This window comes from Drosophila albomicans, chromosome 2R, assembly GCF_009650485.2.
Source record: "Drosophila albomicans strain 15112-1751.03 chromosome 2R, ASM965048v2, whole genome shotgun sequence".
NCBI lineage: Eukaryota > Metazoa > Arthropoda > Insecta > Diptera > Drosophilidae > Drosophila > Drosophila albomicans.
The window spans coordinates 2,153,286-2,178,232 of NC_047631.2; the positions used below are offsets into that span (position 1 = coordinate 2,153,286).

The 24,947-nt window shown below is 36.9% G+C and overlaps 1 protein-coding gene and 1 long non-coding RNA gene across 6 annotated transcripts; one reads left to right on the top strand and one right to left on the bottom strand.

The window, feature by feature from the left end:
• Nucleotides 1-179: 179 nt before the first annotated feature.
• Nucleotides 180-24,848, top strand: LOC117576222 (dorsal-ventral patterning protein tolloid). 4 transcript variants are annotated; one of them, XM_034260832.2, is made up of 14 exons: nucleotides 180-404; nucleotides 8,420-9,041; nucleotides 17,775-18,133; nucleotides 18,244-18,677; nucleotides 19,764-20,039; nucleotides 20,433-20,666; nucleotides 20,965-21,523; nucleotides 21,610-21,808; nucleotides 21,879-22,143; nucleotides 22,296-22,501; nucleotides 22,573-23,216; nucleotides 23,290-23,470; nucleotides 23,537-23,790; nucleotides 23,865-24,848. In XM_034260832.2, exons 2-14 carry the CDS (start codon nucleotides 8,612-8,614, stop codon nucleotides 24,171-24,173), a joined length of 4,350 nt encoding a protein of 1,449 aa, XP_034116723.1. In that variant the 5' UTR covers nucleotides 180-404; nucleotides 8,420-8,611; the 3' UTR covers nucleotides 24,174-24,848. The 4 variants fall into 4 exon arrangements, with proteins under 4 accessions (XP_034116723.1, XP_034116724.1, XP_034116722.1 ...); XM_034260833.2 differs by having other exon boundaries at nucleotides 180-348; nucleotides 8,399-9,041; XM_034260831.2 differs by having other exon boundaries at nucleotides 180-348.
• Nucleotides 7,147-9,560, bottom strand: LOC127566208 (uncharacterized). 2 transcript variants are annotated; one of them, XR_007955492.1, is made up of 3 exons: nucleotides 9,387-9,560; nucleotides 7,835-8,046; nucleotides 7,147-7,760 (listed from the first exon to the last, which is right to left on the bottom strand). It is a non-coding gene; the product is annotated as an uncharacterized LOC127566208 (long non-coding RNA). The 2 variants fall into 2 exon arrangements; XR_007955493.1 differs by lacking the exon at nucleotides 9,387-9,560 and having other exon boundaries at nucleotides 7,835-7,921; nucleotides 7,987-8,420.
• Nucleotides 24,849-24,947: the final 99 nt, after the last annotated feature.

Consider the following 24,947-nt stretch of genomic DNA (forward strand, 5'->3'; position numbering starts at 1 on the left):
CAACCTAGTACTTTGAATTGTTCTGAATTGAGGCGAATTCAAAAACTGTTAAGCGACTCAACGGCAGATGTTATTATTAGCCTTTTTTGTTGTATGCGCATGCTCGATGCTCGGATGCTGTGCGGACAGCTGTCTCTATCTTTCTATCTTTTGTGTTTTTGCTTTGTTTATGTTTGAATCTTTTAAAACGTGAGAACCTTTCGTCGCGAGCGGACGTGCGCATCGTTAATGCGTTAAGTTAAAGCTAAACGGGAGAACTTTAGCTACTGTCTCGTTTAAATGGCACACAAGTAAAATACATATTCCAAAAAGGGCCAACAGGATGCCCATTATATTATACTATTCTTTGTGAGTGTTAAGAGTATTCAGTGAATTACAATACAAATAAACATATATGTTTCATTGTGAGTTAACATCAATATTAAAGAAATAGCATCCATTGGGTAGCTACAGGTGAATCTAAAGCCAAAAATATCGTAGATATACATAAGTGATTCGCATGCAATGAAGTGTTAAATGTGAGATAAATATCTTGATCCAGGATTCAAGCAATTCCCAGTTTATTCCTATACTGTGCTCGGTGGTCGGTCGGTCAATCAGTCAGTCTGTTATCGAATTACGGCGATCTTTGCACTCACCTATCGATCGATCGTTATATGCGCTTCCTTATCAGTGTCTGTTGTCGGCTGTGCGTTAGTTTCTGTGTTCTTTGTGTGTTCATTCTTCCCCTGAACAAACAACGAAAAAATAATAAGTGTGAATAAAAACATTTCTCTGTCGCATCAGAATCAGCTTTTGCTATTACTGCTTTTATTTTTTGTTGACGCTGCCCCCGGAGAAACAGGAGACAAAGAAGCAGTGAAGAGGAAGCAGCGTCAGCTTTACAGCGTCTATAAATAACAAACGGCACGCGGCTGTCTCCGTGTGCACTGTACACGTTGCATTGCGCATTTTGCACCGCACCGCTTCGCATTGCACCACCTACGCCTACAATAATTCGTACCACGAACTCGGCCGAAGGCAACAAAAGCAATAACGACAACGACATCACCGGTATTTTACGCTTTGGGTGTTTTGCAGAGAATGAATATAGCTTTCTCAGTCTTCTATTCAGCTGCTGTTCAATTTTCTCAATAAGTCTTATTTTTTAACTACGTGTTACTCAATTAAGTAGTAAGTCTTTCCTATCTAATCAATAAATAAGTCGGAATATATCAGATTATTCAGCAAAATAATCGAAGTCAAGAGTAATGCCTATAAATGTTCGAAATATATGTACATATTGATTTTTAATTGAATTAAAGATACCCTTTTTTTAAATAATCAAAAAATACGTTGAGAAAATTATTCAATATGTTAACTTGTTCGACTAGATACGACGAACATATATTCTCTATGAATTTTCTACAATTAATTCAACAGATTCCGAACTACAAAATATGTTCTGAACAATCAGTAAAATGTCCCTGCACCATAAAACTGCTTAGCGTCTCGACAAACACACCAATAGTCAACGAACGGCTGCATTTTAAAAACCGCCAACGTAATTAAAATAGAATCTGTTGTTGTTGTGCGTGCGTTTGTGTGTTTACATAATATGTATGTTTTTCTGTTGATATGTATGTAGAACAGGAAATGTTCGCACTTATTGTATATTGCGCAGGTTTTTGCGACAATGCCAACAATGCCAATACCGAGAGTCAAGGTATCGAACGTTGCGTCTCGATCAGCAGGGGCTAAGGCCTAACCAGTAACAAAGTCAGCAGCACAGACAACAACGAACCGGCGACTGATGTTATTTATTTTTTTAAACTCATTCGCAGACAAACGGATTCGATGGCAACAGGATCACATTAATCTTTTTATACCCGCTACCCATAGGGTAGAAGGGTATTGTTGATCAGCGTCAATAGTTAAGACGTATAAAACACTGGAGACTATAAGAGATATGATAGAGCTATACATCGACATCATTTGTTATGTTTGCACGTTTGTTTCAAATTTTGCCTCGTCGTCTTCAGCCCACTCAAATAAACAAAAATCGAATAATAAGCATAATTTCAAAGATAGAGCAATGATTTGGAACATACAATTACAATAATAACCATAGTATTAAGTATTCGCGAAAGTTTGGTTGAGATCAGATAAAAATTGCAGAAGTTATTTAAGAAATACTGGGGAAAAGCCTTTACTTTAATGGGGTCTTACGTGCTTGGTTGACAATCTACCACATAATTCGGTATATTTTAAATTAAATACTGTATTGTTTTGTTTTTATTCTCAATGGGTAGCGGGTATTGACAGTCGAGCACATTCGACTGTAGCAATCTTTATTTTTTGTTCGTCCGTTTGTCTTTTTTCGCAGTTTGCAACACGATCTTTGCGACTGCCGCCAGACATTTAGTTGCAATCGTGCAATTAAAGGTAAGAACACAAAAGGGGCATATTAAAAACGGAGCCAGTGGCCAACAGCAGCCGTCTCAGAGGCATTAGACTTAATTGGCACTGTCTGGGGTTCTTGATGCTCCTTTTTCGAGCTGCAGTAAGGCAACTTTGTTACGATAGCTGTCTTCACTGTATTATGTTACATAAATATGTATCTGTGTATGTATATAATTATATACTTCTTGCCTGTTCCTTTGTTTGTTTGATACATGCTTGTTTTCAAAAACCGAAAACACAAATGAATATAAAACCCAAAGTGCATTCTCGTTGATGGCTGCTGTCTTCCGCCTGTCTGTCTCAATGTCTATCTGTCGTCTACTCCAGCTCGTCAACACTTCCGTTTTCACAGAAAATCAACTTCCGCCAGCAAACAATTGTCAGCGGTGGGTGGCGCCTTAAAACGTGCTCTGATTTTGATGCTACCATTGAGCGTAGACGCTGACTTCGACGCTAACAGCTCTGGTGTTGTAGTGAATGCAGCACAAGAGACGCATATTGATATTGCCTGGCAGCTAACACGCATATGCACACACAGGCATATTCATGAACACATTCATACATACATATTATATATACAATATAAAATAAACTGCTCACTTTTGCTTCACTGGCTGCGACTGTTTATGTCCCTTGCCCTTTGGCTTCCATCGGCAACCATTTAATGGCATCTTCGCCAGCTTATTGACTGCCAACGCTATTAAGTGTCGTCAATTGTTGTACGCTCTACTTCTTCCTTTACACTTCCCGTTTCGAAAAATGGAACGCGTATGCAATTCTCCACAATATTTTTCGTTTTTGCGACATTTTGTTTCATATCATATTTTTGCCAACTACGCTTTTGTGGTTCTTTGCTTTGCTTCTAAATCATCTCTCTTATTTTTTGCGCTTTGCACGCACTTCTGCTTCGACTTCGTAATCTTTTTCCACTTCAGCATCAGAGATGGGAGCGTGCCTTAACACATTTTCCTGTATTGTCGAGCTTATTTGCTGTCTCTATCTAACCCTCATCCCCTTATCCATCTTCTTATGCTAAATTATCAAAAGTTGCTGTCGCAGCAGTTGGGCAAAAACTAAATGCGAATTATGTATTGCATGTCAGTATTGTTTTTTTGACTATGAGTGTTTTATGCTTGCATTGACTTAAAGAGCTATAAATTTATGTTAGAGCAGGGTAGGTGAGACGAATTGTCGTGTTTTTCTTATACCCAGTATCAAGGATATTACAACTTTGTGCCTACAGGAAATTCATGTAACAGGTAGAAGGAAGCATATCCAATCCTATAAAGTATAAATATACTTAATTAGCGTCAACATCCGAGGCAATATAGCTATGTATGTATATCTCAGAGACTAAAAGAGACACACTTTACACAATTATTATTTTCAACAATTTATTTTTATACCCGCTACCCATAGGGTAGAAGGGTATTATAACTTTGTGACGGCAGGAAATGTATGTAACAGGTAGAAGGAGGCATCTCCGACCCTATAAAGTATATATATTCTTGATCAGCGTCAACAGCCGAGACGATATAGCCATGTCCGTCTGTCCGTCTGTGTGTCTGTGTGTCTGTCCGTCCGTCCGTATGAATACCTAGATCTCAGAGACTATAAGAGATAGAGCTATAATTTTTTTTCGACAGCATTTGCAATGTTTGCACGCAGATCAAGTTTGTTTCAAATTTTTGCCACGCCCACTTCCGCCCCCGCAAATCAAAAAAATCGAATAACAAGCGTAATTTTAAAGCTAGAGTTGCGAATTTTGGTTTGTATAATAATTACTATAGTAGTTATGATTCCTGAAAATTTGGTAAAATTTTTGGAAGTTATTAAAGAAATACTTTTGTATGGGCAAAAACGCCTACTTACTAGGGCTCTTAGTTGCTTTGGCCGCCAATCTGGTACATTGTGCCGTCTATGGTATATTCTGAATGGTGTACTATATCGATATACCAAACATATCATTCGGTATATTTATATTATTTTTTTAGTATTTTCGGTATATTTTGAAAATGATACCGCAATATTTTGGCTTTATTAAATTTGGGTAGCGGGTATCTCACAGTCGAGCACATTCGACTGTAACTTTCTTACTTGTTGTTTTTGAATTACTTCCGATCAAAAAGCCATCGTAATTTTGAAGATATAATTCTAAATGACAAAAAAGAGCCGTTGCTATCGGGTAATATATGTTTGATATGTATAGAGTATTATGGTATATTTGTAAGTACTAAGTATATTTCAGTATAACACCGCACCGAAATGGATAGCTGGTATTTGACAGCCGAGCACCCTCGACTTGTTAAAAAAAACTTTTAAAATGTCTCGAATTTACATTCATTCCCTATCGGTGTGGTTGAGCCGAAAACTGACGAAAGCATCTTCGTAGTTGAACCAATTTTTGTATTTCGCATCGTGCTGATTGTTCTTGTTTCCATCAAGTAAAGTTAATGATATGCCGTGCGAGAGTGAGTTTGAATGTTTGTGGTTGAGAGGAGATGTTTGGCTTGTCACAATATGTACGGCTTGAATGTATCCCTGTTGTACTTTTTGAAGTGCTCTTCCATTCGAGTGAGTCGCAAACCTTGTCCACTGGTAATCTTTAGCCCTAGCTCATTTTTACTTACCCAACGACTTTCGTAATTAAGGATTCAAGTATTCCTCATCTTCATAAAAGGTCTGAATTTTGCTTAATAAATATGTTGAATAAAGCTCTAGAACTGTATTCATAATTTCCAAGAACTTTGCTTGTACTTCATGCATCGAAGATACACAATTTAAACTTTTTCCTCCTGTTGTATTGTAAAAATACCTACGTTAGATAAAAAATAATTCTGGAACTAGAAGATATAACTTTATTTTGTTTGGTAAAATATTCAATTTTCATGAAAATGAATGCGCACATTTTCGTTCACTTGACTTTAAAATACAGCTGAATGGCGACTTGAAGCTAATTTTCTAACATATCTTAAACAAGTAAGAAAGCTACAGACGAGTGTGCTCGACTGTGAGATACCCGCTACCCATTTTAGCGGACATAAAAATGTATTCCTATCTCTGATATGAATAGTCCTATATAAATCATGACTTACCGTTGCTGTACAAATTCTAATATTACATAGTTCATGTTAATAAGGGAATCAATGTATGTTTATGAACACTAACACGTAGTCCCATGGCTTTACTCTCTGTACTTTGTCGGCATGCATATCACGCCTTTGGCATTTCACAGAATCCTCTCTCAGTCACAGATTACGGATCACAGGCCGTGGTTCACCTTTCTGTTTTCGGTATATTTAATGGTTAAACAGTATTTACATTCACATGGGGTTCCTAAAAGACCCTGGACGGGTCAGAAAGTATCCTTGCCAACCAACTCTGCATGAATGCTTTGTGCATTTCGACCATAGTTGCTACTACATGCATTGGCTTAAAGCTGCCAGCGAGGCCACAGGTGCCGCCTGCTGGTCAAGTTTAATTATTTGCCGTTAGCTTTGGCATCGTCATGTCCAGGTCGACTGGCTACGGACTTTTACTCCCTTGCAGTGTTGTCGCTTGGCAGTCAGTCTATCAGTTCTCAGTTTGTTTATCGTTCGTTTTTTTATGTCAGGCTTGTAAAGTGTTTAAGCCACAGGGAAAACGACTGTTTATTTCAGAGTATCATTTCGACTTCAAATAATTAAAATAATTGTCACTTCCAAGTTTTCATTCATATTCAATTAAATTCCTTTCATACTTCATTCCTTACCATGATATTAAATGCACTTAACATAATCGTATACCGGTCTTTTTATTAAGCTCTCTAACAGATTACGAAATCTGGGTAATGATATTAAAAGTTCGTATCAGATAAGATAATTGTAATAATAAATATAAATAGTTTGTGAGATTTCAGATGGTTCTCTCATTAAGTTTCATTTATGAATTTCGTCATGCATTTTTTAAACCATTTTCATTTCTTTTGCCTCTGTCTACTTCTTGACAAGGGTACGAAATTTATATTATTTGTCAGTTCAGAAATAGTTTGTAACTTGGAGTGTCAACTGTCAGTAAGACAGTACAATTCAAAATTGAGTCAAATAATAACCGGGAGGCAGTCTGAAGTTCAGCAGGGGGCTGCTGCACTGGTAAAACACTAAAAGCAACAAAAACGATATGAGACAGCAGACAAAACAGTATTAGTATTACGATAGTAGGATAAGCAAGACATTTGCCGACAATTCCCTCGCCATTTTCCACTTGTGATTTTCTGTAGTTAATGTAGTTTGAAACTGGTGCTTTCTTGACAATCTTGATTGACGCCGCAAAAGTAAATCAGACCCTCCTGGTGGTGTTTCAGGAATTTAGGCTACTTGTATTGCCAAGCGATAGCTTTGTTGTGCAATACGTAATAGAATATTAATGAATTTTGTCGAGCTCTTACTTGTTCAATAATATTATGCGCTGAAATTTTAATTTGTTTACTTTAAAGCTTTTTCGGGCCGAGGACCCTGACCCAGAACTCTTCACACACCAACCGCACATAGATAAGCGTGGAATCATCATTGTGGGTGCTCCTTTAGTGATAAGCTGCTGCCCAAAACAAATGTGGGTACAAGTACTTGTGTTCATTCTACATATTATTTGCAAAGCGGAGATTCAACGCATTACTCGTAATTTAAAAATGAATCAATAATATACCTTTGAGTTACGTGTGTTGCAAGCAGCACTGTAATCTGGCATTACCATTCGCATTCGAAAAATGGGCTGAATACGCAATTACGCGTATGCCAGAATTACGCGAGTAATAACTAAAGTGGCGGCTGCTGTGACGAATCCTAATTGTTCTTCGTCTTCATGGCTGCGCATAAAACAAAACGAATATGAAACGACATTACGAAAATATGTTGCACTTTCAGCTATAAGCTTACTACAGAGATTGTCGAGTATTGTATTAAATATTTGCTGCGAAGACTTTAGCAACTATTTGGGTGTAGTTGACTTTCAGTGGTTACTTTCTCGCTACATCTATAGTATTTCAAGCTAACCCGTAGGCAGCTTTTTCAAGCATTTTCATCCCTCATTCAGCTACCAACTTACGCAAACTTAATTTTCCATAGAAATTTAGTGTGGCACTTGATTTGCTTTGTTGTATTTTGATTGGTGTTGTAATTGTAATTGGTCGTGCACTCCGGAAATTACGTGAAAATCCGCACTCTTGCTCACACGGCTCTCGAAAAAGACCTAAATCAATAACGGGGATACAATAGCTGCTCCAGTACTTCAGTTAATTAAAAGGTTTCCTATTTTCAATTGACAACAATTGTTGATCTGCGCTGGAGAGAAGTGAGAGGAAGTTGCTTTAAGTGATTTTTAATTACCAGACCTTCTGAATTAATGGGTCACGTACCTGGAGTCAGTCCTTGTGTGGCGCTTTCGTCTCAAGTTAATTGAGTGCTAAGCTGATAGCGACTGTATCAACCGGTTCCCCAATTTACTTATTTTTAGTATTTAAAAATTCTTTTCAATTTAATATGAATATGAAGAAAAGTAAATGCTTACAAAAGCCATTCCAAAGTTGCTGTAACCAAATATGTTAAATTTCAACATATGTTCCAGTTCCTGTTTAAATTAAATAAGAATAGTGTTTAAAATGTTTGAAATTGGATAAACTGAGCAATATATATGAAAACAATAAGTCTAGCCCACCCAAATGTGACTTTCTTATTTATTTTCTGTTTTACAACATTCTTCCCAAACGACAGGCGACCTCTGATTAATAATTTTTCAAACGAGGGCTGAGGGTTATCAATAGAACACCAACAAAGGCGGCGACACTTAAATACAATACTGCATTGTATGCGTGTTTGTACAGTCGGGTTCAAATTAGATGTTTAACAATATGTCGCCGGAATCAGTTACTAATATTAGTTCATAAGTACTTGGAGTATAAGTAATATTTAATTTTGAATAGAATTGATTTGGCTCATTGCAGGCCACGTTCGTTAAGAGAATGCATCTCATTTGAGAGCGAGCTTAGGCGATAAGCGGACACGAATCAAAGCCAGACGGCAAAATATCGCATTCAGCTACAAAAAATAATTGAAATAAAGTATAAAAAAAAAAAAAACAATAGGCAGTCCATCGGACGAACGTGCAAAGCGACTAGCACAAACTGTGCTCTTCGATGCTGTCAACTACGCTTGCATCTGGACGCGGTGTCCGAGGCATGAGCTGCACAACTAACTATGCCCTTTTTGTGGCTACCGTGCTGTTGGTCTTAATCTCGGCACATGTCAAAAGCATTAAACTGCACGACAAACTACTCGAGCCGCCGTTACATGCATCGAAGACCACGTCCGCAGATCACGTTGTCAAGCTCGGGCGTGACAATAACGGCGTCAGCCCCACCATTAACATCGAGCAAACAACTTCCAGCCATCCTTATCACGAGTATGTTCACGGCCAGCATTATCACCATCACGGTCAACAGCACAAACGTAAGCAACATCAACATCACCGGACTTACCACAGCAAGTACACCATCGAGCAGTTGCTGCACTTGGAGGTACCTCGACAGATGTCAAATGACATCGACATGGATCCCTGCAAGTCGGGTGAGTAAAGAACTCTTTCATTGTTCGCACCTTCAAACTAAAATTGGGTTGGCGTTGACGCCGATATGAAGGACTCAGTCACATTGTTTGTTTTATGCGGTTTCGCATATTTACTGCTTCGGTATAAATCCGCTTTAGCTGTAATTTAATCTGAAAGCGTGATGAGTAAAATTATGTCGGAGTAAGCACAGCTCTTTACTAATGTTCTTTTGAGCAGCGCTTTGAAAATTGTGTCCCAATATCTTAAGTTTAAGTAAAAGCTAAAGTTTGTTGTAAACTTGATTCAGATGCGCACAAAATGTCTTTTCACTTGAAACATGGCATAGTCTCTAAAGCACATTTTACCGCCTGCCCTGAATGCATCCGGTGGTATTGTAAATTGCACCGTTGAAAACTAAGCGCTATTGTCAATTTTGACGTCCATTTACTTCCTCCTGACCGACTTGTGCGACTGCTCAGCTCAATTGAATTTACCTCGGTTGGAGAACGATATTGACTGTGCGATGCTTTCAGAAATGAAATATCAATACTTTCCTCTATATCTGTATCTGTAACTGTAACTGTATGTGTGCGTATACTTGTACTGCAATTTGTCTGTCGCCAGTTACGTCGTACCATGCTTTGACGTATTTCCCACCCCCCAAACCCCCACACAGTCAAGTTGCTTTTGGGGAAGAATGTCTGTGAGTAGCTTTAACTCATAAGCATTTGCACGTCTCAATTGAAAAGAAGTTGTATCAATGGAATGTTCTGAGTCATGTGGTGTCGACAATGCTCTTCATTTCAATTACTTTGCTACAATAGCAAAACTATTAAGATTGAAATTCTTTTTGTGTTTTTAATTGTTTTATTATTTGTGCTTTCAAATTTGTTAAAGCACTTTGATTTTCAATTTATTTTTATTGTTCAATTGAAAAAACTGAGGAAAACTATTAAATACACATATTCCAACTCCAAAATCATAGAACATTTTATGTATAATGGACTTTATTGACTTCGCTAAATTTCTCTTACGTTATTCCAGGCATTCCTGCAAAGTTTTATAACTTTATTTATTTATTATCAGTTTTTATATCCAAGCAATTATATACTACATATGTATGTATACAACCGGTATAGGCATGTCCGTCTATGTGTCAAGCTCAGAGACTATAAGAGCTAGAGCTATCTTTTTTTTTTTAAGTACTTGTTATTCTTCTAAGCAAATCAAGTTTCTTTAATTAGTTTTTTACTTAACTATTTATTCAAAATGGAAATAAATCTACAAAAATCAAAGAGCCAGCAAAGACTTAATGTAATAATTTTCAATATATGATATTTAAAATGTATGAGAATGTCGTCTACCTTATTTTAGTTCAAAGAACATCAATTGAAAGTATTCTGTTTACTATAATTTGGTAGAATTATTTGAATTTATAATATTATATGAGAAATATTTAATGTGGCAATTTAAAACAGAGAAGCGAGCAATGCAATTGAATATGAGTATTTAAAATAGAAAGATTCTACTTTCGACACGAAATTAGATTGACATTATAGACGCTAAAATTGTATGTTATATGCTGCATATAACTAAACGTGCCGTTTAAAGCCTATAATTTGTAAGCAGCAAAAAGGAAAAGTTATCTACATCCTTACAGTCAAAAACTAACAAATGCAATATCAAGACCAACAGAGAGATAACCCACAAAAGCAACTGTTCAGTCTGAATTGCTGGCATGCCACTGCCACCTGCTTGCCATATTAGGGTAAAAAATATTCAATTCCGATACTCCCATATGCAACCCACCTGATACTGTGTGCCGTACGCAGATAGCAAACCCATGCATACTACAAAATCTCATGCCTAGATGATATTATTAAAATTAAACAGCCTTAGAAAGAAAAAGTTAGCCTTGAAAATAGGTATACGAGTACATGAATATATAATTATTCATTGCATCTCTCACCTTTTGTGGTTGCTCAAATTCCTATTATGGAAGACTCAACCAGATGATTGTGAACGAATGCAATAATGCACAAAATAAGTTCCTAAAACAGTTTTTTTCTGGGGAACGTGCAGATATTAAATTTGTGCAAAATTTATTTAATTGTATTTATCAATCACTTATGAGATCAGAATTCGTGGACGTAGAATCCCTCAACAATAATACTTAGTTGATCACTTGGTTGAGCAATACTTTTTAGTTTATAAATAATATATGATTGAGTCAATGCAGAAACAATTTTTGATTTTTAATATTAGATTACCATCTCACCATAGTAGACTTTTATTAATAAATGTTCCATCTCTTACTGACCGAAGAACCATGCAGGGTGTTGTTTTTATTTAGAGACTAATTATTGGTGAAATAGATTCTTCGGAGCTATTAAGCCAAATTAGTTTTGCTGTTCCAGTTAGGATCACTAGGAATTTTCTTCCTCTTTTTATTCCACGTAGAACTACTAAATATGCTTGCTATTATCACTTAATACAACAATATTTATAGATTACTTAGTTATTTTTATACCCGCTACCCATAGGGTAGAAGGGTATTATAACTTTGTGTCGGCAGGAAATGTATGTAAGAGGTAGAACGAGGCATCTCCGACCCTATAAAGTATATATATTCTTGATCAGCGTCAACAGCCGAGACTATCTAGCCATGTCCGTCTGTCCGACTGTCCATATGAAATACTGGATCTTAGAGACTAAAAGAGATAGAGCTATAATTTTTTTTTGACAGCATTTTTTATGTTTACAAACAGATCAAGTTTGTTTCAAATTTTTACCACGCCCACTTCCGCCCCCGCAAATCTAAAAATCGAATAACAAGCGTAATTGTAAAGTTAGAGATGCGAATTTTGGTATATACAATAATTACTACAGTAGTTATGATTCGTTATTTGGTTGCGATCAGATAAAAATTGTGGAAGTTATTAATGAATGGTGTACTATATCGATATATCAAACATACCATTTGGTATATTTTTAGTATTTTTTTAGTATTTTCGGTATATTTTGAAAATAATACCGCAATATTTTGCCTTTATTAAAAATGGGTAGCGGGTATCTCACATTCGAGCACACTCGACTGTAACTTTCTTACTTGTTTTCTTTGTATATATATACAAATATTTTTCCTTTTTCTATTAGTATAGTATTATTAGTCTTTTTTTGATAGTTGTCCAATGTCTTATTAAGTGTTCCGATTAATGCATGCTGTCCGGTCACTTGATGGTACTGCCGCTAGTGCGTCAACGTCTGAATAAAACCGCACTATTTGGCTTTTATTGAGAACAGATAGCGGGTATCTTACAGTTGAACACACTCGATTGTCGCTTTTTTATTTGTTATGCATGCAAATGAAACTTATCAAACTTAATGTTCTCCAGAAGTTAATTTCTTCATGCAAGTTCATACATTGTTCTAATTTATAGGTATTTCATTGTATAATATAGGCTTAGACGAAATTCTAATACTCATTTAATCTTAGGTGTCATTATACTGACAACGAGTACTGACTACATAATACGAAATTTGGCATGTAGAGTTGACTCCAACAATACTTTCAAACATGTGTAAATAAAATAAACTTCATTTAAACTGTTTGCATAATTAACTAATGAATGCCAGCATCTTATGTTCGTACTGTGCTTTCACGTTAGCGTGAGCAGCTATATTCATATATATGTTTGTTGTGAACATCACCTGGGGCGGGTACGGAAGGTGTGGCTTATGTACAATTATTACGCACATGCACAGAGGCAAAACATAATCCTACTGACTGACAAATAATTGCAACGCTGTTTATGTACGAGTCAATAGATTGGGTCCTTGCTATTGTGAGTGATGATTTATATTTGTGCATGTGAATATAGTATATTAGTTGCAAACTATAATGAGATGTGTCCATACATACTTATAATCTGGTTCTCAATGTATTTTAGTGATCTTGTAATATTTGAATTTAACTTAGAAGAGTTATATTAGTTTATTTAGCATTTAATTCATAGATTGTAGCCTACTTGATACACAATATAACCCACATTGAACCACAAAATTCGATCATTTTTGCATTTAATGTTGCTTTGTCTTCTTTTTATAGTTAAATTGTGTACAATTGATTATTTATTACATTACTCAAATTTCGATAATCCATTCCACATCAATTAAAAAAAAAAACTGAAACTAGTTTTTATTCAAATATATAAGCTGTGCTAGTGTACCAATTATTTTTACCATTACTCAAAACTAAAACGTAATTATCAGCTTTTTTACTGTATACCTCGAGGCGTATCCTGTTTAAAAAATTAATTATGTAAAGTAATTATGCGAACGATATACTTTCGCAAAAATATGTAAATAGGTTTTTTCTGAAACAGATAAGTATATTTTTATTCCTGGAAACAACTATAATTTAAAATTGTGTACAGGCATTTATAGAAAACATTTTTTTTTGGTTATAGAACTAAACTTTAAACCCATTTTGTGCATCTTTATTATTATTTAATTAAAAAGTAAAATATATTCGTATGCTTGCAGAAAGCATAATGAAACAAGTAAGAAAGCTACAGTCGAGTGTACTCGACTGTGAGATACCCGCTACCCATTTTGAATAAAAGCAATATATTTTGCAGTATTATTCTCAAAATATACCAAATATACTGCAAAAATACTAAAAATGTACCAAATGGTATATGTGGTATATGGATATAGTATTGCATTCAAAATATACAATAGACGGCACAATATACCAGATTGTCAGCCAAAGCAACTAAGACCCCTAGTAAGTAGGCGTTTTTGCCCATACAAAAGTATTTCTTTAATAACATCGACAATTATTATCTGATCGCAACCAAAGAACGGACAGACACACAGACGGACAGACGGACATGGCTAGATCGTCTCGGCTGTTGACGTTGATCAAGAATATATATACTTTATATATAGGGTCGTAGATGCCTTCTTCTACCTGTTACATACATTTCCTGTCTGCACAAAGTTATAATACCCTTCTACCCTATGGGTAGCGGGTATAAAAAGACTTAAACAAATAGCAAATTGTAACCAATTTCTAAGTTAAATTTGTACAGCGTGTCTCCATAATCACACACACACACCTATTCATGATGTTACTGATGTTAATGAATGAATGAATGAATATAAAATGAATTATATAAAAGCCATTACTTTTGTACGAGAACATATTGTATTATTATTGCATACAATACATAATTGAATGCAATACACACGTGTCGATTTCCTATGCTACCTAACATTTTATTTTTATGGTTTTCAATAAATTCAAGCTGAATAAATACTCCAAAAGTCATTACTTTAGATTAACTCCCGGAATTGTCTTTGCTGTACAAATACTAGCAATAGCATTTTGGTATAGACTGTCCATTAGTGTTGTCGTTGTTATTGTAGTTTCGAATTTGGTTCAGGGATGATAAATCTCCTAATCAGTTGTGTAGCGGCTGGACGCACCAGCTGGTTTATTTTTAATTAAACGCAGTTCACAACACGACACGAAGACTCATAAAAGGGTAGAGAGGAATCACGTTACGCATACGCCACATGGGTACTGAAATGAGAGCAAACACGAAATAACAACACAACGCTCCAAAACTGCAACTTGGCAAATGCGTTAACATGTTTGTGGTCGCTATAAAAAGGGACTTTTTGCAGACTGGACCAAGTACGCACTGCCACACTTCATACCGTATTCGCCACCTACCCCTATGCGGCACGTCCCTGCCTAAGTTCGTTAGTGTGAATGATGCGGGCTTGAAGGAGTTTGAGGGGAGTCGCTCAAAAATTTAATTACTTTCACTTCTGTCAGATGAGCCAGTAAGACTGGCGCGTCCATTCCCTTCGTATCAGGCTGGACAGCATGCCCAGCTAAAACAGCAGCTAAAGGCGTTTAACTTAAATGTAATCAAATTTTACACGAACCTCAAGATACGCACGTTTCCTTTTTTGTTTTGAGTTCGTTCATATTATTTCTTCGTTTCTCTCTCTTTTTCTTTCTCTTTATCTCTCTTTGTTAGCCTTTCCCATTCTACTGCGCTTCATTTGAGTCGGCAGCATTTCGTTTCCGGCAATCCGAACCATCTGTCGGACTTTTGACGCATTGTGTGTTAGGTTTTATCGTTCCTCGTGTAGAATGCAGTGGGTATAACATACACCTTTTATGGTTTAAAGTAAAAACTGCAAGTTTGTTGGGTATTTTTTTTAAACAGGCTATCAAAGATTTTCAGGTGTTAAATCACAAAAAAGGAAAAAATGTAATGCTACTGACTTTCTGAAATTCAATTTTGTATACCAGCTACCCAAAGGTAAGGAGGGAATTGTGTCTTAGCGCCGACAGGAAATGTAATAGGCATTTGGAAGCATCGCCAACCCCATAAAGAATATATGTTATATTCTTGATGAGCGTCGACAGTTAACATGAAATAGCCATGTCCGTCTGCCCAGGTCTCAGAAACTATAAGAAATAGAGATAACCATTTTTGTTAATTACACTTGTTATATCATTATATCAAATATACATTTCCGTATACTTCAGTTTTTCGGTTTTTTTAGCAATTTAAACTTTGATTTTTTCAGACCGATTTGTTATTTACCCATAGGCCAACCGAAATAGGCCAGATGTTCAACTGAACAATGCCAATACTGACTAAAAAAGGATAACCGATATCTTTGTCAGGAGTTGCAATTTCGTCCAAATACTATATTTGTACATTATTTTCTCAAGATAAAATGCTTAAATGCCTCTAGTATTATATATTGTTTGGTAGCTCTTTAAGATCAACGCGATTTTACGGAGAATAGCACACATTCATATACAAGTATAGTTTATCGAAATTTACTTTAACTTAACTTGATCATCCATATTATTTGTGAATATAGCGGCTGTGACGATTGAGTGTAATGCACTGAACTGTACAGTAATGAATGTGGTTTATCATATACATATGTAGATGTAAATTATACTTGAGAAATTTAAAGTACTGCATATTGTACATACGCCCTGTTGTCATGTAGGTAATATAAATAAGTAATCATTTATGTTATCACAAAAGTACGTTCTTATCGCTGTGAACAAAGAAGTATTATTACACGCGCTACCCATATATAGGGTAGAAGGATATTATAACTTTGTGCCGGCAGGAAATGTATGTAACAAGCATAAGGAGGCATCTCCGACCCTATAAAGTATATATATTCTTGATCAGCGTCAACAGCCGAGACGATGTAGCCATGTCTGTCTGTCCACATCTTAGAGAAACAGCTATAAATTTTGTTCGACATCACTTGTTATGTTTGCAGGCAGATCAAGTTTGTTTCACGCCCACTTCCACCCCGCAAATCGACAAAATTGAAATAAAAAAGAATAATTTTGAAGCTAAAGCGAATTTTGGTATATATGTATGTACAATAATAACTATAGTCTTTGTGATTCCTGAAAAAATTTGGTTACGAACATATAAAAATTGTCGAAGTTATTAAATAAATACTTTGGAATGGGCAAAAACGCCTACTTACTAGAGGGGTCTTAGTTGCTTTGGCTGACCATCTGATAAATATTGCACTCTATATCTTGACTGTAGTACAACATCAATATACCAAATATACCATTTGGTATTTTGAGAATAATAGCGCAATATTTTGATTTTATTAAAAATGGGTAGCGGGTATCTCACACTCGATCACACTCTACTGTAGCTTTCTTACTTGTTTTTGTTTATTGAAAAACACCGCTATTGATATCTATGCTAAATAAATATTAGTTTCTTAAATACCCATCCAATACAGCTTAAAGTGATTTGTTGGTTTTTTTCTATTTAAAACTAAACAGTAACGGGTCTTTGTTGCTTTGGCTAACAATCTGGTATATTTTACATGCTATGGTATATTTTGTATGTAGGACTCTATAAGCTTTTAGTATATTTTTAGGAGGTTGGGGTATGTTACTTTGGTATATTTTAAAAATAATACCGCATTATTTTGCTTTTATTCAAAATGAGTACCGGGTATCTCACAGTAGCTTTCTTATTTGTTGCCACTAGAACGTTCACGATGCTGTAAAGGGTTATTGTCTCTGTAGAAAACAAGAGCTTAAGAATGGTAAATTATTTTTAGCGAGTTTTGTAAGCATCAAAACAAGTAACTCGACTATGAGATATCCGCTACCCATTTTCAATAAAAGCAAAATAGCCATGTACCATGGAGTACAAAATATATAAAAAAAATATAAAATGTTCAACAAAAATAACAAGCACCCGTTTTTGCAATATACAATTTCTTAAATAACTCGGCAACTGTCGATAAATTACTTGAAGGTTATACTAAAACAAAAATTTTTAACAAGTTTTTGAGCTACGAATATTATCTAATCATTTTTATTTAACAACATGCAACATTTTCATATATTGCAAATTGACTTTTATTGTTGCCGGGTTTCTGTTCACATTTGTATCCAGACTGGGCAGATGCGGCTCAACCCTCGTATCTCTTCTCATCTAGTGCATACAGTGGGGAATGGCGGGAAAAGCAGTTGATGCATTTGCATTGATTAAATGGATATGCAATGTGTAATCAACTGGCAGGCAACCATTCGTTGTGGTGTGCAAATAAAAATGTGTGCTCTGCTTGTCTTGTCATTTATAATTAAAACAATATATTAGTTTTATGGCACGAGCATCTGAATTCCGAATTTAAATGAATGGTAATTTATTTTGCAGGTGGCTTCATGGGCGACATTGCATTACCCGACGGTGACGCGGGTCCAATCGTAGCACACACGCCAGTCCATGATGATGACGATGAACAGGACGAGAAACTTTTGTCACAAATGGCCACCGAACAGATGCCAGCGGATGCTCCTGCGACGGATGGCAAATATAATTCAAGCTTTCAACTGGACCTAGAGAAGCTCAAGCAGGAAGTCTATAACGAAGGACTGCAGGTGGAGGAAGAGGGTCTTACGGATATAATTCGGAAAAAGACGAAACTACCTAACGAGCGCACGGATATTGTCAGCCAAACAACTGGGCAACCCCCTATCGGATCTAGCAACATTCGTAACAATGAAGCCAACCTGGTAAGCTAACTGTCCGCCAACAAATAAAATCTCTAAGCATTATCTTTTTCATTTCCCTTTCTTTCTGGCGCGCGCTCTTTATCTGTTGCCCTGTCATATATCCTGTGCAGCACAGAGGCAAAGAACCATTAAAGCCCAATGCGCACACGCCATCTGACATTGCTTATCCGCCCAACTTCAAGAATGAAGTATTGACGCCGCAAGTGGCCATAGTCAATCAGCGACGTCGCCCACTACATTTACAAGAGTTGAGAGTTCCTGCAGCACTGCTACTATTAAATAAATCACAAACCCCACATCGCAATGTGGATGCGCGAAAGATACAGTCAAACAATAAGGATATCGAGGACGATTCGGGCAATAATTTCGTTGCACAGCGGCGGCAGCACATTGTGCCCACATCCTTGCCTACGCAGAGATCGACAATGCGAAACGTCTATAGCAATGCAGGAGGCAATGGCATGCACTTGGACATCGATGATGTGGACTTTCTGCATGCCCAAGGTGTGGTACGAAGGAGACACAGACGGCGACCAAAGCATCGGTAAGTCAGACAAATTTCTTTATTATCATATACACAGCATAATTGATGAGTCCGAAAACCACTGCTTACATTTTACGTTTACAAAAAACATATATATAATACTACACCTATGTGTATGACGACCAACAGTCTCAAATGGGTCGTTACAAATCGTTTATTATTGCCTCCTTGAATATTCTTCATTTTTGTTTTTATACACACTATACATAGGGTAGCAAATGTACATCAAATGTTTTATCAGCATCATGACCGTCCGTTCGTTTGAACACCTAGAGCTCAGAGACTAAGTATATAATTTTTTTAGATACGTTCTATCCTATTATATTTGCGCGCAAATAAAGTTTGTTTTAAATTAAAGTGATTTAATTCAGCTTTAAGTGACATTAAGAACAAACGATTTAATAGCCAAAATTTATCATATTTATGATAGCAAGTAATATGATATATTATATAATATGGTTATAAAATATGTTGTGATGACAATATTTATGATAACAAGTGCTCGACTGTGAGATACCCAATATCCATTTTGAATAAAAGTAAAAATTGCGATATTTATTTTATACTATACCAAATTAATATACTACATAAACCTGAAAATATACCAACGGATATTTACAGTACTACATTCAAAATTCAACCTGGTAGCCAAAGCAACTAGTAGGTCTTTTCCTAATAAAAAAGTGTATTTTCGACATTTTTTATCTAATCGTAGCCAAACTCTTAGGAATCATAAAAACTATTGATATTATTGTAAGCACCAAAATTCGCAGTGGCAGAAGTGGGCGTGTCAAAAAAATTCAACAAACTTGATCTTTCTGCAAACATAACAAGTGCTGTCGAAAAAAATATATCACTACCTCTTATAGTCTCTGAGATCTAGGTGTTCATACAGATTCTGATCAAGAATATATGTATATACTTTCTGTCCTTACATACATTTCCTGCCGGTACAAAGTTATACCCTTCTACGCTATGTATAGCGGGAATAAAAGAAAATTGTCCGTGAAAGTGGAAGAGTACAAATTTGTGACTAACATTACTAACAGTTGGCTCAACATTTTCAATACATGGTTATATTCGTAGGAACACTCACTATACGGAGTATGCAAGGAAAGTAGATCGACTCCGGGAGGAACTGAATCGACCACATGGTCATCACCCAATGAACCGCCAGCAGCAACACATTCATCACCACAAGCAAAAGAACCGACAACATTGGCGTCGAGGTCAAAACCGATCAACCGCATCGCCTCTTCACACCTCTTCGCCGAAATCATCAACGGATGTATTTCTGGAGAAAGAAGGAGTAACAGATGTATCAAATGTTGAAATTCATAGCTCGACATGGCCAAATGCAGAGTAAGTTTTTACAGTATACCACACATCTTTCCACAAACCTCTGTCCGTTCATTCGCATCCGTTGCCATTTCCTGCCTGCTGAAAATTACTAGCTATTCAATTCATTGGCGTTCCCATTAACTGTACCAGTACGCAAACTGTGTGCTGCAACACATACAAGCACACACATAAAAAATAGTACTAAGTAGCGTGTATGCTGTTGAAAATGTTAAGCGAAATTCGCGAGACAAAGTTTCAACAGCTTGCAAAATAAATAGTTCGAAAAACTGGTAGCAATTAAAATAACGGCCGGATATGTAAAACTTTTTGTGTCGTTTTTCCACAATTTTTGCATAACAATTTTAATAAAACCACAATTCTGACTGTTTCCTGCTTTTTCCATCCTTACAAAAGGAACAAGAAGATGGAACAGCATCATCGGGTGGCTCGTGCCGTAACTGCTAAAAAGGAACGCATTTGGGACTATGGGGTTATTCCTTATGAGATCGATGGCAATTTCAGTGGCCTACACAAAGCTCTATTCAAGCAAGCAATGCGCCACTGGGAAAACTCAACGTGCATTAAATTTGTAGAGCGCGATGCTGAAATCCATCCCAATTATATTGTTTTTACCGTACGGAACTGCGGGTAAGTTATACGTCATTTTCATGTTTAAAAACGATATTGTCTACTTAAATGAACTTAGATCTCAATAGAATCTAGCTTGCTTACATGGTAAAAATAGAGAATCCAAAACCAACAATTGGACAGATCCGCGTCTGACATTAAAACATTACATAAACCATGAAAAAATTATATTTTCAAAGCTCAAATTTTTACCTTGAATTATAAAATATAAACTAATAAATGCATCAGATACCAAGGATAAATATTATTTGGAAATGTATTCAATTTTCATACACTCTATATGGTCTACGGATTCTAGGTGCTGCTCATTTGTTGGTAAACGAGGCAATGGACCACAGGCCATATCAATTGGACGCAATTGCGACAAGTTTGGGATTGTGGTGCATGAGTTGGGACACGTTGTGGGCTTTTGGCATGAGCACACGCGTCCAGATCGTGAGAAGCATGTCGTTATCGAGCACAACAACATTATGAAGGGTCAGGACTATAATTTCAATATGTTGTCTGTGGATGAGGTGAACTCGCTGGGGATGGCTTATGACTACGATTCAATAATGCACTATGCACGCAACACGTTCTCAAAAGGAACGTATTTGGATACAATACTGCCTATCGAAGTCAAGGGTCGCAAGCGACCGGAGATTGGCCAACGTCTGCGCCTAAGCCAAGGGGATATTGCACAGGCGAATCTCCTTTACAAATGTCCTAAATGTGGACGTACATTCCAGGAGAGCACTGGCGTCTTTGCGAGTCCCATTTATTACACGGCCGGTGCGGTCAGCAACGAAACGGAGCACTGCGAGTGGCGAATTACGGCTACACACGGCGAACGTGTGGCCCTTCGACTTGAGAATATGGTATGGCATTCATTATACGAATTCCATCTATGCAAAATGAATATGTGGTTAATTGCGTTCAGTACTTTAAACTCTATGCTGTGTAGAATATCTTCAAATCCAATAACTGCGACACTGACTATCTGGAGATCCGCGATGGATACTACTTCAAGTCACCGTTAATTGGGCGCTTTTGTGGTAAAGTCGCAAACGAACTGATCACCTCGCAAACCAGCCGAATGCTGTTGACCTATATGAACACCCATCGTAGCGAGGGCTATCGAGGCTTTAAAGCTGAGTTTGATGGTAAGCGAAACTCGTTAAGTATAGTGTAGTGGTTTTATATCCTTTTCTTCTTTCTTTTCTTTTCCTCCAGTTGTTTGCGGTGGTGATTTATCTGTGGATGACGCGGAGGGTCGCTTGGAGTCACCAAACTATCCACTCGATTATTTGCCCAACAAGGAATGCGTATGGAAAATTACGGTGCCAAAGGGCTTCCAAGTGGCGTTGAAATTTCAGTCGTTTGAGGTCGAGAACCATGACAGCTGTGTCTATGACTATGTCGAGGTGCGAGACGGGCCCACACAGGATGCTGCGCTAATTGGCGTTTTCTGTGGCTATAAGCCGCCACCAAACATGAAGTGAGTGCCAACATCCGACAAGTGCTCAAACTGCAGACCGTAACCTGTACCCAGTATACTCGGGTAGCGGGTATCTAACATACATCCCGAGGACACCCAACAACACTCACTAAAAAAAAAAACAACTCTGCTTTGTTCATCGTCATTTTCAGGTCAAGTGGCAATTCGATGTACGTGAAATTTGTGTCGGACCTTTCAGTGCAGAAAGCAGGCTTCTCAGCGGTATTCATGAAGGAGGTGGACGAGTGCGATACTCTAAATCACGGATGCGAGCACGAGTGCATTAACACTCTCGGAGGCTACGAATGCAGCTGTCACATTGGGTACGAACTGCACAGTGATAAAAAACATTGCGAGGGTAAGTGAGCGCTTTCATCTACAACTGAAAATCAATGATTATAATTATCTTTTATGATCTTACTTGGCTAGATGCCTGTGGTGGTCGCATTGAGTATCCAAATGGCACCATTACCTCTCCCTCCTTCCCCGAAAAGTATCCGGTGTCGAAAGAGTGCGTTTGGGAAATTATTGCTCCACCCAAGCACAAAATCTCTTTGAACTTTACGCACTTTGATCTGGAAGGCACGGATCGTCAGCAATCGGACTGCGGCTACGATTCGGTGACTATTTACTCCAAACTCACTGAAAATCGACTCAAACGTATTGGTACTTTCTGCGGAACCTCCATACCCCCCACGGCAACATCCGACAGTAACGCTTTGCGCGTTGAGTTTCACTCAGATATCTCAATTCAGGGCTCCGGTTTTGCGGCTGTCTTTTTCACGGACATTGACGAGTGCGCTGTTAACAATGGAGGTTGTCAGCATGAGTGCCGAAATACTATTGGCTCATACATGTGCTTCTGTCATAATGGCTACTCGTTGCACGAGAATGGTCATGACTGTAAGGAGGGTGAATGCAAGTACGAAATATCGGCTGCCTTTGGAACTATTTACAGTCCCAACTATCCGGATAACTATCCTCCAAACGCGGACTGTGTGTGGCATTTCTCAACCACGCCGGGCCATCGTATCAAGCTCATTTTTAATGAATTCAATGTGGAATCGCACCAGGTTAAAATACAGTTTCAATTTTTCCAATGCTACACTCGATATGTATTTATTTATTGTTTTATCAAATATATAGGAATGCACATATGATAATGTGGCAATTTACGATGGCGATTCGGAGCTTAGCTCCTTATTGGGAAGGTTCTGTGGCGATAAAATACCATACCCCATATCGTCTACTACGAATCAACTCTACATGGTGCTAAAAACGGATAAAAATAAACAGATGAATGGATTTATGGCAATGCATTCGACTTGTGAGTACTGTTATTTTTACATTAGTTGTCTCGTCTTAAAAATGTACGCGTACTCGCCATTTGCAGCGTGCGGAGGATATCTTCGTGCTACTAGCCACATACAGCAGTTCTACTCTCATGCTCGATTCAGTAATCAGGATTATAATGATAACATGGACTGCGAGTGGACAATTCAAGCACCGCCCAACAGCAACGTGCAGTTAATCTTCCTTACTTTTGATATTGAAAGTAGTGAGAACTGCACTTACGACTATGTTCAAGTCTTCTCTGGCATGGAGGACACCAGTGGACCTATGTATGGCCAGTACTGTAATTATATGGTAAGTCTGAAATGATTATGAATGCATCATTTTAATATTTTTCTGTAAACTCTCTTTTGATCTCTCTTAATCAGCGACCAACTGACATCATTTCGATGACGGACTCTCTGTTGGTGCGTTTTAAAACAGATAGCTCGGTGCCCATGAAGGGATTCTCAGCATCGTATGTGGCTGTTGATCCATTTGAAAATAGTGACGAGGATGCGGAAAACTCGTATAGCTCAGAGATGGTCACTCCATTTCCAGGCTCGCTTAAAAGCATTTATAAGGAGGATTCTGAGGAGACGGACGACTACAGTGACTTCAGCGAGAACCAGTTAGAAATTGGTCAGCATAGGGGAAGCAGAGTTGCACCCATAAGATATCCATTTTGGACATCTTAGACAAAAACAGAAGCCAAAGTGAAAACAAACCCTAGATTTGCTAGAGACGCACAAAAATCATGACAATATAATTACAACGGAATTTATTTAACTATTTAGGCATATCGTGGCGTACATATAGCAAAATTTTTGCTCTCGTAACATAATCATACATTTCGTTTTTCAACCATGATGTAATAATAAGTAAACATTCACAGTTCGGTATTCAGATGAAATACATAGATCTGAATACCAAAAATGTTACTATTTAAAAGTACTCGATCAAATATCAATGATAAATATGTGAATTGTATGATATCATAAATATCATATAATATACATTGATATTTCAAATAAAGCATTTTCTGGATTTCTTTTATTAATTGTATCTATTTTAGTCTACAACTATTTTTATACTTACTCCAATCTCAATGTGCAATTTTTGTAAACAACTTTTATTCTAATTTCAATGTTATGTAATACTACTTATATTCCTAGTGCATTTTCTCTTTCGATTTAGACATAACAAAAAACAAACACAATATCACCCGAAAATCAATAATTATGTAATTTTTTAATCAACATAATACGTAACTGATATGAACCAATAATTAGTATGTTTAAAAATAAACTTAACGACATTTTAAGAATGAGAAATAATTAAATGCCTGTAAAATGCACTCGTAAAACATATATTCAGTTTTGCAAATCCTTGCATCATTGCGAAGCCATCTGTATTTTGAATTGGTTTTAGAATTACCTCGAAAAGTTTTGTTCACTCGCGGGACTTATGAC